At 45.8% G+C, this 19,803-nt stretch overlaps 2 protein-coding genes across 2 annotated transcripts; one reads left to right on the forward strand and one right to left on the reverse strand.

The window, feature by feature from the left end:
• Positions 1 to 12,881: 12,881 nt before the first annotated feature.
• Positions 12,882 to 13,753, reverse strand: LOC120452648. The gene has a single exon (XM_039636966.1). The coding sequence runs from the start codon at positions 13,534 to 13,536 to the stop codon at positions 12,967 to 12,969; it is 570 nt and encodes a 189-aa protein (XP_039492900.1). The 5' UTR covers positions 13,537 to 13,753; the 3' UTR covers positions 12,882 to 12,966.
• A 1,263-nt stretch (positions 13,754 to 15,016) lies between these two features.
• On the forward strand, positions 15,017 to 15,861 carry LOC120452544. Its single transcript, XM_039636819.1, has 2 exons — positions 15,017 to 15,175; positions 15,331 to 15,861. Exons 1-2 carry the CDS (start codon positions 15,166 to 15,168, stop codon positions 15,780 to 15,782), a joined length of 462 nt encoding a protein of 153 aa, XP_039492753.1. The 5' UTR covers positions 15,017 to 15,165; the 3' UTR covers positions 15,783 to 15,861.
• The last annotated feature ends 3,942 nt before the right edge of the window (positions 15,862 to 19,803 follow it).

Below are 19,803 nucleotides of genomic sequence, written 5' to 3' on the forward strand. Positions count from 1 at the left end.
GGTCCTGGAAATGAGAACGCAATTGTGGTCAAGTTTTGTGAGGCATTTGCATAATAAGCCCTGTGTATGGAACTGTGACTGCTCCTGCTCCTAGTTATTGTTACCGAGTCACTGGCCAGCGGCGCATGAAATTGTTGTCTGCCTCAGGTTGTGGCTCAAAAAATTAGAAGAGCCAGCGAGAATGGGGTAGAGTTGGTAGTGGATGTGCCATGGGTATATTGACCCAGGACCTGCTGAGTCCGAAGCACGGCCAAAACGGAAAGCATAAATTCTCGTACGATATGAAAACAGCCAGCAAGCATCCGCACATAAATAAATCATAAATATTAAATGAAAATGAAAAATAGCCAGCAGGAGCAGAAGGAGCAGCAGCAACAGCAGCAGGAGTTGCAGGAAGCGCACAGAACCTGTCAGCAAGTGCCTTACACTGGCCGTGGAATTTAATGCAGGATCCAACAATGCACCGGCGATCGCATGATTAGCGGCAGTCCACGTTCAGAGCTCCAAGCCAAAGCCAGTCCATGACTCACCACCAAGTGCAGACCAGTATCCCCAGCAGAACCCAGTAGAAGACAGCAGCACCCAGCCAAAGCAGACAACACCAGACCAGAGCAGAGCAGAGTAGAGCAGATAGCCAGGCATGTGCTGTGGCCTCCGGCAACGCACGATATTCTCACAATGCAGAAAATTACTAAATTCGATATGCAATTTATAAAGTCGGAGCAGAGTCCCCCTCGCCCTGCCCTGCCCACCCAATTCCAAAACGCCCGCAAACTGGGCGCCTGGGCTCCAGCTCCACCGGTCCCTCTGCTCCCGCTGGTGTAGCAGTCTCCAAACGTTGTCTGGCTTTTTTGGCATCGCAGCTGAAAACGATTTGGTAAGTACTGTTTGTTGATACCCAGCCAAGGCTTAAGTGTACCCAGAAGCAAGAGCAACAAAATCCTGGCAAAAATACTTTGCTTTAATGCGCTTTGCCCGGCCAGACTGAAGAACTCTGGGGGGGATTTGGCTGCAGAGATCATTGTGGGCTGCTGGTTGCATGCTGCATGCTGCATGCTGCATGCTGGTTGCCTGCTGGTTGCTTGTTATTTGAAGACGTTTAAGCTGCAACTGAGTCAAAGAACTGTGAACTATATTCATTTTCAATATCGTTTCAGGTTCTTTCGGATAACGCAACTTATAAACTTGCCCTGCCAAGAGAGAGAAAATCCCCTTATATTTTCCAAATTTGGCCCGCACTTTGCAGTACCTTCTGATTGGAGTCTCCTGCAGTATCCAATTTATGATTTCCATTTGACCCCGTAATAAGCGGCACTTTGGAACTTGATTACTGGCAATCAAAGACAGGAAAATGTACTGAAAATCAAGTTTCTATTAAATCCACTTTTGCTTAACAAAATCCAACCTTTGTTACTTTTTAATGGCTTGCGCACATGCCAAACTTAGCATAATTTCTCAGAGTTTCCCTAACCATTAATGTTTTGAAACAACTGCCACGCACACAAACTCAAAACTCCGGCTGACACGGGACAAGATGATTTAAAAAGCGTTAACATATTTTCAGGCGCATATTTGGCCAGCGAAATGGGGCGGGTCAGAACCGCAGACGCACACAGTTGGTCGGAATAATCATTAATCATTTTATAACATGGCAGAAAAGTTTCCGCGCCAGGTCGGGTCATATTCGCAGTCGTAGTCATAAGGCATTAACTTGCCGGGCACTTCCGCGCTTTTGCCGTGTGATATTATCAAGTTGATTCCACAGGCGGGTGGGTTCAGTGTGCTTTTTTTGGGGGGGGGGGTTTCGGGCGAAGGAGGTGCTGGGCAACCGCGACAAATTTGAAAAATGGCTCAAAGTTTTAATGCCACGCCCCCACCTCCCTCCGCTCCGCTCCCCTCCACCAGTCGCATGACATACGAGCTGAAATAAATATTTTTTTCCCCTGGCACGTTACAAATGTTTTGAGTCAGATGAAAAGTTTGCTTCATTGTGTGCAAATTTAAGAGCTCCTCGCATTGCCGTGTGTTCGTGAAAACTTTCCATCTCGCCGAGCAGTTTGGAATTGTTATTTCAAATTTAAATAGCCCGGCCACGGGTGTGCCATGCCTGCTGAATTACTCGACAATTTTATGACTCCATGCATAAAATCCGTATGACGCTGCAAGTTGCTGCTCCTCTCCTCCCTGCTCCTCGCCAGACTTCATCAGCTGTTGCCGGCAATTCCGTGTCCGTCTGCCCTGTCCGTCCGTTTCGTTTCGTTTCTCCGGAGAAAGATGGTGGAGAAATGGCAAAATGCGGAGTATGGGGTACGGGGTACGGGTTTTAGCCGAGTGCCAAGTGTCTGGCAAGTGTAAATCGGCTTTGTCGTCGCTTGTTGTATATATACAATGTAAACACAAACTGAATAATACTGGTTACACCGAATTGAGAAATCCTTTTCTCTCTGATTCTCTGTTTTCCTGCTAATCTCTCGGCATCTCCGCATCTCTCTGTTGGTATAAGAGAAGTCCACATCCGCGGCGCATGCGCAATTCCCAGAGATTTCTCAGCATCTTTAGAGCGGATGTTTTGTTTATTTGTAAGCGAGTTGTGGTTATATCTCTGTTTTTAAGGGATTTTTAAAATCGAAAACCGAAAAAGTTGGGATAGACATAGTTACCTATGTTTATTAGCAGCACAAAACAGTTTTTATTTTAGCTGTGCGGTCATTTATGGCCAAGTTAAACGCCGATTAAAAATATCCGATTTTATACAACAATTTCTTTTTTTGATTTGTTGTTGAAAAATAATCCGTTTTTTTTCGATAGCAGTAAAAATAGTTGTCCAAAAGTGAAATGCCATACCTCGTTGAATTTGTAACAAAATTCCCTATCGATCCATGTACATACACTGAAATGCTAATTTTCGGCCATTTTTCGCAAATTTTGATGATGGTACCTTATCGAAAATGCGAAAATTTGTCAATTTTTTTTTTTCGAAAATAGAAAAAGTTGGGATAGACATAGTTGGCTATGTTTATTAGCAGCATAAAACAGTCTTTATTTTAGCTCTGTCACCTTTTTTGGCCAAGTTATATCGAAAATATTCGATTTTTTACAAAAATTTTATTTTCCGATGTTTTGATAAAAAATAATCCGTTTTTTTCGATAGCAGTGAAAATAGTTGTCCAAAAGTGGAATGCCATACCTCGTTGAATTCGTAACAAAATTTCCTATCCATCTGTGCTCAAAAAAGGAAAATTTACATTTACTAAAGTTCCCAAATTGCCCAGAAACTTCCATTAAAAACTTACCTCTTTGATTCTAATGAGGCGTCTGAAGTGATTTTCCAAAGATTTCGAAGGACAATCTGCTGTAGTTTTCAAGATCTAAATTTCACTTGGCTAAGAAGCAACAAGAACTGAGAAGGGGGAACAAAACTTTTTGGCCAAACATCAAATTCACGCCGATTTTTGTCATTAGAGCAACAAGAAACTTTGGGAGCAAGCACTCGAGGCTACCGTTTCCCTCTTGGCCAGATTGCAACCACCCACTAAAAACCGGCGACCGCCCACAGCTCGCTCTTTAGGCCAAAAGCAGACTAACCAACTGTCACTTGGGCAGGAAGGGTGAAGGAGGGGGGAGCCTTTTTAATGGTCAAAAGTTTTATGTTTATTGTTTATGCGTTGAAGCAAAAATTTTCATGAACTTTTCATTGTTCCGGTTTGCTGGCAGAAAACTTTTAGCATACAATGCACTTTAATTTGGCTGCCCCCAGCAGCAGTTACGGAGAACCTCCCACGAAATGGGGCGCTTTTGGCCAGAGGAAACAATGGGAAGGCAAATGTTGCAGCAAAAGTTTATGCGCCAAGAACTTGGCCAAATGACAGTGAAAAGGGGCCGAAGAAAATCGACGGCAAAACCAGAAACAGCATCTCAATGGTACACATTGACTGGCCGGGCATTTCATTTGCGCGTAATATGCGCAGGCCAACTTTACTTTATTGCAAATAAAAGTTCTAATGCATCCCTCAAAATTTAGTTGAAGCAACTCCAGTTCCGGCTCAGTTAATTTTTTCCATTCACTGGCGAAACAATGAGATGTCCAGCCCAGTGGTTCGTGGATCTTCCTTCTGATTTTTTTTATTTTTTTTTGCCTTTCCCCTCGTCATCTTGTTAACATTTATTCTCGCCTCGCTTTTCCGCTTCTCCTCTGGGGGCCACCTGCCTTGTGGACTTACAATGTAAAAGTTACTCCAACTTGTGTTCGAGTCCGACCGGCATTTTTTAGCACCGGCCAAAGTTTTTTGGCCACTTAAAGCAGTTTGTCAGTCCGTTTGGAGCGTTAACTTGGCCATCTTGCGAAGCTTGCATTTCTGCTGGCAAAGTCCTTCCGCAAAGCAGAGTTTACTTTCAAATTTTTCAATCATCATATTATACAGTGTGACAACGAAGTTTCTAAGGATGCTAGCCACACATTTTGCATTCTGTGCAAATTCAGCTTTCTAAGCATATTTGCAAGTACAGTAGTTTACGAGTAAACTGGTATATACGCCAGTTGATGACATAATAAATTGTTCTAGCTGCTGCCACATATGCTGAATTCGAATAAGGGGGGCACTTTCATCTGTGCCCCACTCACCCCTGCAAAATTGTTTATTTGCTATGTGAAATATTCTTTACTGCCCGGCAAAAGTGAAGTGTAAATATGCCCCAAAGAGCTGGCATCGAATTTTTCCTTGTTTTCGCTGTTGGCACTGTTTTTTTCTTTTTTTTTCGGCTGTCAGTCGTCACAGTCGGTGCAAAATGACGCCCACAGGCCGATCGGCAAGTGTGCAAACAATAAGGAAAGTATTTTCAAATAAAGTAAATATGTCTTCGAAATAGCTGTGCTGCAACTGAAACTGAAAACAAATGGAATTCCGTGCGCTGAAGGTTTTCAGCAATCACACAGAAAAATGAAGTGCCTAGAAAGAATCGAACCAAAGCATGTTCTATAAAAAATATATATAAAGAAATATATATAAAATATTAATATATTATATCAGCTGTTAGTGTAAGTATTAAGAAGCTGTATTTATAGACCGAGATAAGAGAGTTCAGATCTAATGAAAAAGTTGCCGAATCAAATGGCAGAGCGCCTGTAGGCAGCTTTTAGTCTCGCCTGTTTCTTCAAGTGCCAAAATTGAAGGTTCCAAGTCACGCTGGAGCAGCGAGAAAAAAGTGGCCACATTCTAGTCGAAAAATTGTGCTCGCCCCGTGGACACATGGGACCTGCGTGGAGGAGGACGAAATTGTGACACAAAGTTATGACAATGATGAAATGGGAGCGACGTCGACGTCGCCATCGCCGCCGCCCGTTCATGATGATGATGAGCCGCAGCGGCAACTGAAGCAGAAGGAGCAGAGCGACGTCGCCGGAGTCCTGTCATGGACACGGATGCCAGCTGCCACCGGTGGGAGAATAAGACATTTTCCGCTTTTCCGCCCACCACCTACCCGACACTTTTCGTACTTATGCCCGCCGCAGGAATACAATTTCATTTGATGTGCATGTGTGCGATGAAATTTTCGCACATTTACATAAAAGAGATGCGCCCGAAAAGTGGAAAGGGAATACACAGCACCTCTCATATGACCAAGGTATGTGAAATGCCCTAACCTGACGATAGGATACACAACTGTGTCACTAATGAAGCACAGCCAAGAAGGAGTCCCAAATGAGGCTTCATTTTCGGTGCAATCGTGTTAAGTTCATCAGAACTCGGATTACTACGACAATTTCGGGACATTGCCAGGCGATGACATTTTTCGACTTTCACCAACTTGACTCGCAGTCAACTTGGCATTTGCATGCCAAATACCCAAAGAGCGATGCCAAGTCATTCGCTCACATGTGACATTGCATGCCGCATTCCAAAAAAAAAATGTAAGAAAAGAAAAGAAAAAGATGAAAAAAATATTACAAGGAGCTCGTAGGAGAAAGCGAACGCAACAAAACTTTACGAGCACCAAATACACTTAAAAAGTAATAAAATATTTTATTACGGCACACACATACAAAAAAACTACTGCCGCACACATGGCAACGCATGAAATGGCTACGGAAATGGGCAAACACATTACAGCGAAGTGAACTTGAAAGACTTCGACTCAGCTGCTTTTAAATAAACCAGAGCTCCTTTGCGATAAATTAAATATTCATTAGCTGCGAGCAGCAGACATCACGCCCCGTTCGATGTCACGGATTTTGATTAAGCATCTTTAATGCTCCATCAGGATGACGATACGAGTCACTAATCAATAATGCGCTCCTAACGTCGCAAAGCTAATTCTGCGATTCAGCCAGTTAACCGCAGGGCCAGGACGACTTTGAGTCCTGCTGCCTCTCCCGCAGGCGCTGTGCGTGCGGCAATCGAGGAGCAAGGACATGGAGCAGCAGCTCGTCCCTCCCGCTGTTGACGCAGTTCATCAATCAAATTACTGGCTGTTAGTCAAGCAGTCATGTGATTTGATTGATTCGCGCTAAAAATCCGTAGTCAAACAAACGCCAGATCCAGCACTCGCAGAACGGCATTAATAATGCGGCTTGAAATGAGGAGGATTGCCAGTCAGTCGTCCGTTGGGTTGGTTGACAAAACGGGGTGACACTGTTGCAACCGCAGCAGCTCGGCTAACTGGCTGCAACTGGCTGCATCTGGTGGCAAAAACGGAAACGGAAATGGAAAGATAAATCGATAAGCGCCTTTCTCACACACACACACACATAGACTAAGTTGCACACACGCAACGGTGACAGCTGCTTAAGCGGCACACAAAGCATTCATTTGTCACTCGAACTGGGGTATACATAAATAATTTACAGAAGACAAAGTCTCTGCCTCGAGCATCTTGGCCAATTTTAACAACTGCTCCCCGGCCACCGGTTAGGGCATAAAAAATTGTTACGTCAATGAAATTGCCCAATTTTATGTTCAATCAATAAATGCAGAAGGAGCAAAGGAGCAGAAGTAGAAGCAGGCACACTGTACGTGTTGGCTGCCTCAATTTATTTGGTATTCATGCAACATTAACATGGATTTTTATTAGTATCATGTTTTTGAGAAGGGTTACGAACCTACTGCGACCTGTCCAACTAATAAAACTCCCCCTGGCACTTGCTGTGAAATATACGGCCGGAGTCGAAGAGGCAACCCTTTTCTTTTTTTTTTCTGGATAAACATTCCGAAGCCAAAAGGGCTTAGCGCTGGCCAGGCGAATTGTGTTATGCCTACGGCTTCCAATTGGATGGCATCGCATCAGACAGGTGATGGAAAATGGATCGAGTCGATTGCAAGGTTGCCCTTTTGGCAGTCAGAGTACGTGACTCCTGCCGCCTGGCATTTGCCTTTGAATTTTCCACCTCCATCCTATATCCGCACTTCACATTCCCCATCCCAATCCCAATCCCAATCCCAAACCCAGTTCAGTTCCAGCTCCAACTCCAGCTGTCTTAGCCGTGCGTGGCTGGGCCAACGAGAATCAATACCTGCTTTGATTGACACTTTGAATTTAAAGCATTGAATTAGCAAAGATATCCTCGAAAAAGCGGTTTTCGTGGCAGCCTTCAGCAGTGGGCTTGTTTAAAGGGTTTGGAAACTGGAGTGGGAGTGGGAGTGGAAGTGGGAATGCAACCTGAATCTGATTCAAGTTGCCCCGGCGACACTAAGCCGATTCCTTTCCTTTGACTGGAGCCGCAGCAGCAGCCCCGTAACCGTCTTATATTAATTCATTAAGCAGCACCAAGCATCCATGTAACAGCTAAGAGGTACAGTGAGTATTGGCTACACAAAAAGCTTATTCTAATAATGTGGAAAAGTTAACTCGCTTGAAACTAACTAATTGTTGTGTTATTTATATTCTACCAAAACTATCAATTTAGTATATATTACCAGGATTGGCAAGCCTACTTGTAAAGCATTTGAATGAAACGAATGTGGTAAAATCCAATTATAATGAATTATTCCAAGCATTGTTCACTGTACCCCTTTGCCGTCGCCCCAAAGTAGGCAACACGAAAAGTGCTGCAGAGTCGCAGCCACCAACAAGTGCCTGAACTTTCGCTGAGTGCTTTCAATGCCACCGCTCCTGTATCCTTAACCCCCCACCCACGACTCCTTCGTCCTGTTTACTAGCTTAGCAATGCTGACGACCCTTGGCCAGCGCAGAATGTCTCACGTTTCAGCCACTTTTCGACCATAATTACAGCCAAGAGCAATTTGAAAAACACTTGATGCTGGCAATTAAAAAGTTGAACAACATTTTTCTGCAGCAAAACGGGGTCCACCTCACTTAGCTGCTGCTCCAGGCTGCAAGTGTAATTAATTAGTTTTCAATTTCACTCTGCTAAATATGCATAATTTATGTGCCGGTGAAGTGGGTTTGGTAAAGTGTGGGGAGAGCAATTGTAGGGTTGTGTAGCCACGTCATGGTCATAATAAAATTTACTAGCCATTACTCGCTCCTTCTCTCTCTCCCGCTTTCATCCTTTTTGGAGTGGCAATTCTCCGGTCTGGCCATCGCCTTCATCTTCTTCGTCCTGCCGCTTTTCCTTCTTTCGCTTGGCAATTTGTGTGGACCAATTACTTTGTTTGTTTGCCGTTCGCCGTCCGCCGTGCGACAATTGCAAAAGGACAACTGCGACTTTTGCCTCTATGGCAGTGGTGCAGTGGCAGTGGCAGTGCAGTGCTGCGTTTCCTCTATTTCCGTTGCAAACATTTCCGTTTCGCATTGCTGCAAATTTATTGTTTCCTTGCGGTTTGCGTGTGTGTGTGTGTGTCTGGTTCTGTGTGTGCTTGGATACCTCGATTTGTCCTTTTTGCGTGTCTCTCGCTTTTTGAAGCACTCTTGCGAGGACACTTGGTGCGCTGCTTGAGCCTGATGGCGCTCCTCGGCACCGGCACCAGCACCTTCGTCAAAGGGGATCTCAGCTTGAGACAACAAGGACTCCTCCGACCAATCAAACAGCAAAATGGCGGTAAAGCGGAAGTGCCGTCCCAACATTCGCCCATGCCACACGCACAAACGTTGTTGGCGCTCTTCCGGCCGGAAATACGCATTTAGTTGCATGTGAAATTGCTACATTTTTTGTCAACAGGCAAATTTATATATATTTATTTCTACGCGTTTCTTATTCGGTAAGGCGGAACGGAACCGAGACTTGGCGATGAAAAATTGAAATGTCGTTTCTAATAAATCATTTCGGCAAGGCGCACACAGCGACTTGTTTGTTTCGCTTCTCCGCTCTCATGCCGTCGCCAACTGTTTGTGCTTATTTCCGTTTCCGCTGGCCCCACGACCCTGGCCTGGCTTCATTTTTCTCTTTTTTGTAATTTTTTTTTTGTAATTTTTGTATTTGCCCTCTTTTGGGGGGCTGGGTTTACCTTACCGGATATTTTCAGCACCGTCATTGCAGCCGACATAATTAATTACCAGGGCGCGAAAAGCATTTCCCAGCGGCCTTCTCCCAGTGTGCCTCCAGTGTGCCTCACCTGAGGCGTTGGCAGTGGCATTGGAAAACAGGAAGCGGCCTGTCGTCCTTGTACCCAGATTTGCTGACAGCTGGCGGAGACAAAGGACGAGGACGAGAACGAGGACGTGGAGGCTGCCTGCCAGCAACGCACAGCCATTTATAATTGGATCGCTTTAATTATGTGAATTTATGTGCGGGGCAGTCACTTATTATTGTGCCCGCAGGATAATCCACACACAGCAGACAACGGACATCAAGTTTGGACTCATATTTGAACTGACAGCCGCCAACGAGAAAGTCCTCTTTTGGCTTTTGTATCAAATTAGAATGCATGAGTAATGGTGTTACATGCACAGGTGACCACAAATGGAATACTAAATGAATTCATTATGCCGCATGACAGCTTCCATAGAGTGAATAATCCCCTGGATTCTTTCACCCCTTTGCTCTCAATTTACGAAGCATTTATCTACCGGGCTCAGTGGCCAACTTAAATCTCAATCGACTCACAAGACGAATGACACTTTTATCGTAAATTTTCTGCTGCTGTCGGGAAGAAAAATTTTCAATTAGGAGGTGCCACCAAAGCTGCAACGCCCATTATCGCAGTGCAATTCAATTAGAAGCCGTTCAGCGGGTGAAAGGTTGAATGAGGATGAGGATGAGGATGAGGATAAGGGTGAGGGTGTGGGTGGGACTGTGCCGCCGGAGGAGGCGAATCTTGCCAGCACATTTGACAGCATGAAATTGAGTGAGCTGCAGTTCCTAGACACACAATGTCCCGCACGTAACGTCTCATTTCGGGCCTTCCAATCCAATCGAAGGACAAAGTGGCGGAGGGGGGAAGGACGATCTAGAGCACGATTTGTGCGCCAGAATACAGGAGCATACATATCGTGTATAGGCAGGAGCACCCTTCGTCCTGCACTCTCGCATGAGTTATCATTTCAGGCACATTGATTTATGCAGTCGCCGGGAAAGCAACCTGCATGGCTGCTGCTGAGATAAGAATTAATTGGCAAGTGCACTGTGCAAATAAATTGCATAGCCATCCGGGTGTGGGTTACGCTGTTGGTGTGGGTGTACGGGATCTGTTCTGCCATGCTTTGGATTGGTGTTCCTGGTGGGCAAATGCAAACACACATAAAGCAGGTCCCCGGCTTGCAGCCGCTTTTAATGCAAATGTGACAAATGTTTTACGGCTGGCTGCGTATGCATTGACTCTGGGCAAACACCTGTAAATGGATTGAAGCCACAGCAGGCGGCCAGGAGCGGAGGCAGCCATACCCACCAATAGATTCATCTCACTGCAACGTTTCACTCCCAATTGGGTGATCATAAATCTGTCACTCATCGCTGATTAGCATCGGCACAAAAAGGACACTCGCAGTTGTGGATAGCTACCTACCTGTGGACAACGACCTGTGATCTAAGGATTAGATATAAGAACCTAGTTATTGGTATGCAAACAAAAATTAATATAAAAACTGATATAAAACCACCACAAGTTATTAATTACTGAACAATTTTGTGACCCTGAAATCCGCTCCTGCCTTTAAGCCCCGTATATCAGTGGCAACTGCAATTGCAGAGGACCCACAGCCGGTCTCTCTGTTTGCATCCTGTGTAGGCTTTAACCGGTGCTGGCCTTGGTGCCACATTTGCATTCGCATTCGGATTTGCAGGGCACACTGTGTGCTTGTGTGTGTGTGTGTGTGTGTGTGTGTGGCGGCATTTTCAACTGCATTTTTGCCCATATTTGGGATTTGCATTGCCACATTAACCCCCGGTGCTTGTGTGCTGGCGCCCAGTTGAATTTGCAGTAGGAGAGAACATAAATTGAAGGGCAGCTGAACAACATTGGCAGACGATCAATATTATTGCGCCTGCGGTGGGGCAATCAACGAAATGGAGAGTCCCTTAACAAAGACGCCACATGGAGGATACGAAAGTTCGGGGCGTCATGGGTCCCCCGAGTGTATGGGGTGTGCTCTCTATTAGCCACATCGATGATGATGGTGGTCTATATTGATTTCCCAACTGATTGCCTCCGCCTTTAACTATATTTATGGCATACTTAACGCTGGAGCAGCGCCTCCCCAAGCGATGGCAGTTAAAGTCATTTTCGTAGTATTTCCCAAGGATATTATCAGCCGTGTTTCAGTTGCCAATCGGTTAATTACTTTTTGCCCAGCCTGAGTCAGCAGGATGCTAGAGTCCTGGCGGAGTCGTCTTCTGTACGTCTCTGGTACGCAATAAATTAGAAGTCGCTTTCATTGATTTCTGCTGAGAGCAGCAGGTAAACATTTAATTAATTTGCACGGCCCCCCCAACCGCTAAACACTTTTATATCAGTGGCAATTAAAATTGCGTATACGTGATGTTGTCTGCCATCGCATCCGCGGGCATTGATTAACGACCAGTCGAGGAATGCAAAGCGTGGCAGAAATGGGTAACTGAAAACGAAAAACGAAGAGAAATGTATGCAAATTGAAGATTTATTAAAGCCAGACAAAAGAAGTCGGGGTCGTGATCCAACACCGGGCGTTAACAGTTGACAGTAATTTCCTGCATCTGGACGCGCTCAAAGCAAAATGCAATTTCCGTTGGGCTGCACGGTGTAGTCAGCTCCTTTTTTTTATGCGCCGCCCAGCTGCATGTGTCATTATTCTTATGCCGTTTTACCTGGGCCATGCTTTATGCCAGCCAAGGACAAAGGCTTAAACCTGTAAACGGGTACTGAGAGCCTGGTTAGAGCCAGGCCCGCACGGATCACAGCAGCTGCTGCCATGCCGTACCGTAAAAAATAACCCCACCGAAGGAAAGGACATGGTAAAATGGCACATCAAAGGCGGAGAAGCTGACCTCCAGACCTCTGGAACGCCAGGCCTTCAGACCTTCAGTTTGCAGCAGACAGAAAAGGGCATAAAGGAGAGTAATGGCAAAGGATAATGCGTGGCTTTGCGGCATCATCATTTAATATGCTCAAATGAGCAATGTGAGAGATATTATTTGGAATTCACTAATCCCATAAGTAGATCCAAACAATGAGCCGACAGGCGGAGTGTTCTAAATATATAATGACACAAAACAATGCAATGCCAATCGAAATGCATTAGGTCAATCCAAAAATATACTGTATGCGAGAACAATTGGATATTGTTGAAATAATTGCAAAATATCGAAATTATTTATAAAGCAAACGCATAACATAGCAAAATAAAATTATTTGCACACATTTTTTTCGGCATCGATTTCATTATCAATCAATTGTTTCGCCTATCAGTATCAGTGTTTTGAACAAGTCTATCAGTCAGCAATAAACACCCACATCAGTAAGAAACTTTTTACTTTATTTACAGATAGAACTAGTGAGTGAAATGGCGCAGCATGACTAACCAATAAGTTAATGAATATTCGAGTTTGGGGTATTGATGTGATTATTGATATAGCGAGTACATGGTTTTCCCACAGCATCAGTAGTACGCCTCGCACTCCATCTGGCGACGCCACTGCGACCAGTCCGCACAGCCCACCATCTCCGAACTGGCCACGAATCCTCGGCCGGCGGCGCAGTTGAGCAGCAGAGGTGTGGCATCTGTGCTGGGGCACATGTAGAATCGATTGGGATCCGGCGATGCCCAGGGCGATGGCACATGGCCGGTGGTAGTGCTGTCACAGCCAGCTGACAACTGGGCGGCCACCTGCTCCTCGGTGGGCCGGCAGGCTGGCCAGTGGCCGTAGGGCAAACAGCCCAGATAACCGAGACCGCTGAAAAATCCCCGACCCGGCGGACACTCCAGCTGCAGCGGTTGTCCGCCATCGGAGCACACGTAGAATTTGTTGGGATCCGGATCTCCCCACATGTCCGTGGCATGTCTGCATGTTGCATTCGTGGTTGTGTCCGGGTTGGCGGCGCTGGCAGCCATACACTCCTGCAGCTGCAGCTGCAGCATGGCCAGGATGAGGATCGGGAGCAGCATCCAGGGGGAGTAGCTCCATTTATTTTTCATAAATAATTTCATCACGAACCGCCAACGGAGCATTTATTATTATGACACACAACGTTCCCCCGTTCGCTCACTGTCCGAATGTCTGATTTTTCCTTTTGTTTCTTTTCCCTGTTTTTTTTTTATTATTATTTTGGACTGCAAACTGCAGTTGGCGGGTAAATTCAGATATTCTTTTTTTTCACACACTTCTCATCATTTGGCCATAAGCTGGGTTCGTTAATAAATTTATGTGTGTTGCTCGCTGGTGAAAAACTCGACTCGACTGATTGATGTCGTCGCCATTGTCTTTCGCTTTTATAGCCATGCTCATTGCAATGACTTTCCATGTTCCCTGCAGACCTTATCGCCAGCTATTTTTACAGTCATTTTTCATCGGGCATGGGGCACCGGGCATCGAGTTTTTCGGGCATTTTTTTTTATATATTTTGGTTGAAAGTGACGTCGTCGCTCTCTTTTGGCAGCGTTTTGCTGATTAGATAAGACGGACTGGTTTAAAGTTGTTTGCTCTCGGTCGATAAGTTCTGGAAATTAATGGCACGAGAGAAGAAGATTTCAATCAGGAGCTGGCCAAAAAAATGTCCTACTCTCATCGTTCGATTGTTAGAAATTCTCTTTGCTAACTTGGCCGAATGAATCAGAGTGCCATTACAGTTTTGGACTACCGAAAACGGGGAGAGTACCGAAACACACACATGCACATCGCTTATCTAAGCGATAGCAGAGACATTAATTGCCTTTCAAATGAAGCCAAATTGGAAATTATTGCTGCAGAAATCAGTTGAAAATTTAATTACGCTCCACTGGGCGAAGAGATAATGGAGCATTTTCGAATGGCTTCGGTAGTATTCAGTATTCAGTCGCAGGCCCAGCTGCTGTCAAAAGTTCTAATTGATTTGGCTTAGAGCGCCCAAATGAAGGAGCTGCCACAGCTGCCGCCGGCTAAGAAGTCACTTTGCGGCCAGGACACGAAGCCCATAACCTGCTGAAACAAAAAAAAAAAAAAAAAAAAAAGGAAAAACTTCTTAGACGTTTTTGTTGTTGAGTCACGTTGTCAATTCAACTTCCTTACTTCCTTACTCGCTTCTCCACTTTTTGCACTCTATTTACGCGAGCCCCAAGTTTAAATAGGCAAACTTCGTGGAGTTCTGCCAAAGTTGACAATATAATCGACATAAATTCCAATAGGCTTGCTATCGATGTTGGCTTCCACTGGCAGGGAATTCAATTAAAAGTTTCCCAGACGTGAGCAGCGCACCAGGTGACACTGAGAAACCAACATTTGGCACCCAGACACCATGTCACACCAAAATCAAAGTTACTTTGGATTCCAGGAACTGCTCATCGCCAACCACTTGAGACGTGGTATCTGTCAAAGGCAGTACAGCAAATTAAGCCAAGAGTTCGCCATTATCTGCATAAGAAAAACACCCGAGATAAGCGATGTGGCCAAGACCAGAAGCCAAAACAGAACACAGAAAACAGGCCTCGCAGAACGTTCATCATCGGAAGTGTCAACAAGTCAATGGCAATGCCAATGATATGGTCCCGTCCCGATAAGTTGCCCGATTGGATAGAATGTTATAAAAAGCCACTCGGTGGCCATCCAATCGTTTAGTCTGCGTTACATTTTTGAATCGAAAAGAAGCTGATAAAGGATTCACCATGCTGAAAGGTAAGCACATCCTTAGAAATAATCTACTCAACTGTTGTGACTGGCGTAAAGTGAAACTCATCGAATATTTACAAATACATTTAAAGCATATTTACCAGAATTATGAACATGATAATCTTAATCACTATTACTATTAATCACTTGGATATTCGCAGGACTCATCATATTCTTTGGCCTCCTGGCTCTGTGCTACGCCGCCTCCGTGGGCAGTGCCAGCAATGCCACCGAAGTTTGCCAGTCGGAGGACGAGCTGTGGGGCGGCGAGGACATTAGGAAGTTCTACTTCTGCCTGGACGGCCAGGTGATCACCGACGAGTGCGATTCGGGATACTATTTCGTAAACAACGCCACCATCTGCGGCTGCCTGCCCTCCGACCTGATGAAGCCCTCCTGCGTGAACCTGGACATCAAGGTGCCCGACTGCACCGGAGACAGCAATTTGCGGCCCCAGGCCGCCGACGATGTGTCCAGCTTCTATCTGTGCACCAGCGATGGTGCCACGGAGCTGCCGTGTCCGGATGGCAAGGCGTTCGTCGACCAGGATGGCTACCTGGGATGCTTCGCGTGGTCCCAGTGGCGCACGTTGCGCAACTGCGTCGATGACTGATATATCACCAGCATGGCGTTTTAATTATAGTTCTTCCAGCGCTATCCACTTGCCGCGATTAAAAGTGTCCGAATTGAAATGTTATTAACTTTAAATTGATTGGAAAATAATTGATAAATGAGCGGCGATCGAGTGGCGCTGATATGATAAGCGGTGACACATATTGAAACCCCCAAATTGAACTGCTGCGACATTTCCGGGCTCCCATACAGTTTGGTATGCTATGGCATAAATCTTGACTTTCCCCTCGCGAAGAGCAAAAATTACAGGGCGTTGGGAAAGCGACAAACATTTTCAAGAAAATTCCAATCGCATGTGTGCGAGATTGGGATTGTGAGTTTGTGTTGGCTGCTGTCGCAGCGCTAAACAATTGTCGCCGCAAACTTTGGCGCAAAACAAACGGCGTCGAGTGGGGGACAAATTACAGGGGCCAGTGAAAAGGAGCAAGGAGCAAGGACCAACTGCAGGACATGCTCCTGGTTTCCCGAACACATGTTCGTCTGGCGAGAGGTCCTTGGTGGCAGTTCTACTCGCCGGGGCTAAAAATGAGTTTAAAGTTCGATGCCGAACCGCATTAATCTTGTGCTGTGTGCTGTGTGCTGTATGGTGTGTGGTGTGTGCGAAGTGGTGCAACATGAAACCAAAAGTTGCCAATGATTGCGTCAGATGCCCCAAAGGGAGTCACGTGAACGCTGAAAGCAGAAAGCAGAAAGCAGATCTAGTGGGTTTCCAAGTGATCCATCCACCAGCTTTTGTTCCTTGCTCTTCGTGTTGTTTTTCCGCCATGAGAACGCCAACTCCCAGCCCTTTGATCACTCGCAGCGATTGCACATCCCCGACTAGGTAATAAATGTCTGAGTGGGCAGGCAGCGCGGGCCAAGTGTCACTGACACGGAACTACAGTCGGTTGCATGTAGTCCGGAATGGGGAACCTCCTGCTGCTCAACCACCCAAAATGAGTTAGTCAGGAAATTGCATTATTTGTCTTTGGCCGTTGCGGGCAAAAACCGTACAATGATGGCGAATCCAGAAAGAGGAGCCTCTGTGTGTGTGTGTGTGTGTGTGTGTGTGTGTGGATGCGGACAATGCTGTGCCGCAGCATAGCCATCCTCCCATGGGGAGCACTAACTAGTGTGGAAACTGCCCTCCACCCGGCACCTCTCTCTCATTGCTGCTCGTTTTGCTGCCTCGCCAGCAGCCACTTTAAAATGGCGTGGCTATCTCCGGACTCCGGCCGTCACACATGCGAGTTTTCAAACGCTCCAAAGTCAGAGCAATCTTTCTGCTCCATTTCCGCCGGCAGCTGTTGCTGCCACCACATCCTAGATTCCTGCTGCTGCTGCTGCCTCCAGCTGCTTCAGCTCCTCCAACTGCCTCAGCTGCTCCTGCCACTGCCGCTGTTGTTGCATTTTAATTGCATGGATGCCTGGGCCGTTCGGACCATTAATCCTGCACAAGTTTTGCGCAAAAATTGCGAGAAGGGATTTTTAAAGTCACAACTGTCGTATGTTATCAGCATACCCAGGGAGAATAGCTCCAACACAAGAGGGTTCACACTCGGAGAAATATTAATTTGATCGCTTACTAACTATTTATATATCTTTAACTAAATAATTAACAATAATACAGACATCTTTCTATTTATTTGATTTTTATTATAAACATTTTACAAAGGTGGTATATTTTTAAATTTGTTATTAAGTACACTTTATTATTTTGCCTGTTGAAAAATAGAATGCCTTCTGTAGTTTTCGAGCTGAGAACTCGGGCCTGTAGTTTAGAGTCCGTCTTGTTGCACAGAGCCAGTGCCGCAGTGGTGCTTGGATTTAATTGAGTTTACAATTGTTTTGTGGCCACTATTCGCCGCTCTTCAGCCGCCAGCGGCCTGTGAACTCTGACCCCTGGCTGACGTGTTGTTACATTAATTAAGTTTGCTGCGCTGGCTCGCATAAATTAAGTCGACAACAGGGCGCATACGCAATGCGCTCGTAGTTTTCTTTTCGACTTTTTGCACCGCTTACTTCCGTTCAGTTGGCCATTGTACAAGTCATTTTCCGTCGAATGGGCATAATTGGCATTTTTGGAGTCGCAGGCCTCTGTGGTGACAGTCACAGTCAATGGGCAGCCCCCGACTTCCTTCAATTTGCACCCCCTTCTGCGGCTTCCGTTGAATGATTTTTCAGTGCGCGCATTTTCGCGCTTGAATAGCTGAATTGCTGGCGAACGGCAAATGGTATGGGTGCTTTTGGGCTGGAAAAGTTGGCTTAAACTTTTCCACTTGAATGGCAGCGGAAGGTTTTATGCGCCTCGCTTCCACTGTGCCACTGCCAGTGGCAAGGAGAGTGGGTTCTGGGCTACTGGGTGGTGTTGGGTGCTGGTGACTTGTGCCACATTGTGCTGCCGCCGCTGCAGCGGCGCATGAAAGTATGCAGCATAAAATTTGTGCGCGGCAACAAATAAATATTTGACCCCAGCTCACAGCTCCCAGCAGGGTGCCAACCCTCCCCCCTTTCGGCCCCTCTCCCTTTTTGCCGCTGCCGTTGAATTTATATTTGCACTTAACAACCGGAGCAACAACAGGGGGAACAGGAACAGGAACAGGAGCAGCGACAACGACAACGACTACAATGCAACCACAACTCGAAGTTGCCAGCCAGCAACAACAGCAATGGCAATGGCAACCACCGCAGCACCACTTTCGAGAGGGAAAAGTTTGTGTGTGGCTTATTTTTCGGTTACAAATCAAATCCAAAATCGCATTAAAATTGCATGCAGCGGAAAAATTGTGCACCCAGCACACAGTACACAGGGTGAAAGGATGTGAGAGGAGGGCAAATAACCGCGTAACCAGAAGCCTTGCCACCATAAGGACCTCGCAGGAGCTGCTAGGAGCTGCTAGGAGCTGCCAGGACCTGCGTGAATGGAAATGGTGGCTCAGCAGGATGGTGCTCAAGTGCCACCGAACTGTTGTTGTTAATGTTATTGTTGTTGTGCAAGACATTTGCTGCGGTGCTTTTGCTCGATTGTTGCTGTTGCCGTTCCAATTGAATTTTTGCGAGACGAAATCACTTCAACGCCTTCGATTTCAATTTCCGCCACATTTCAAATTTGTATTCAGTTATTGCATTTTGCCCGATTCACCTCGATTCGTAATCGCTGATTTGGGGTTGGAACTAGTCCTTTACACAGGACTAAAGTTGTTTTTGGCGATATTGATCTGCAAAATTGGTTTCGCGCAAATGGTAATTGCATTTTCTTCGCTGACTGCACAAAAATCATATTCAAGTTTTCCATGACATCAATTACATTTATGGTTGCCTACAATAGAACCAAGTTGTGATTCTTGCTTATGGCCGTTTTTGAATGCCAAAGATAGAGTGCCCAAGGATATGGTTTGCTATTAAGGAGCATAAAGTCATCATCAGAACTACGTTTTTCCACTCTTGGTCTTCAATTTCTAATTACTCCGTTTTTTTTTGCTTGTTTTCTGTGCATTTTCTCTATTTTCTATCCCCCAGCTTTGCCGCTTTCCATTTTCCGTATCTCCGTGTGATTCGATTGCTTTGCGATTGGACACGCACATAGAAAGCCTTTCTCTTTTCTCTGTTCCCTCTTCCTATGTGGCCATCTCCCTGGAGTTGGCCGCATCTGGTTACGTAAGGCGGTACCTTTTGATGGGCGGCTAACCAGTTGCAGCATATCGATGCAAGCCGCTAGTTAACCCTTTAAAGCCTAAGGGGTTTAAATAAGTTAGGTTTTTGGCAGAGTCTTTCTTGGTATAAAGATTTTTGATTGTGAAACTTCCAAGCGTTATATTTATAATCATAGCGTTGCTAGTTATTATAAGTTTCAGCGGTAATCTAATGGGTTAAACAACCAACTTTGAGACCTGGCTCTCCATTACGGCGGCTTTTCGTGCATTTATTGCTGCTTCTGCTCCTCCTCCTGCTCCTGCTCCTGCTCCTGCTCCTCCTCCTGCTCCTGCTCCTGCTCCTGCTCCTGCTCCTGCTCCTCCTCCTGC

Source organism: Drosophila santomea, chromosome 3R (assembly GCF_016746245.2).
Source record: "Drosophila santomea strain STO CAGO 1482 chromosome 3R, Prin_Dsan_1.1, whole genome shotgun sequence".
NCBI lineage: Eukaryota > Metazoa > Arthropoda > Insecta > Diptera > Drosophilidae > Drosophila > Drosophila santomea.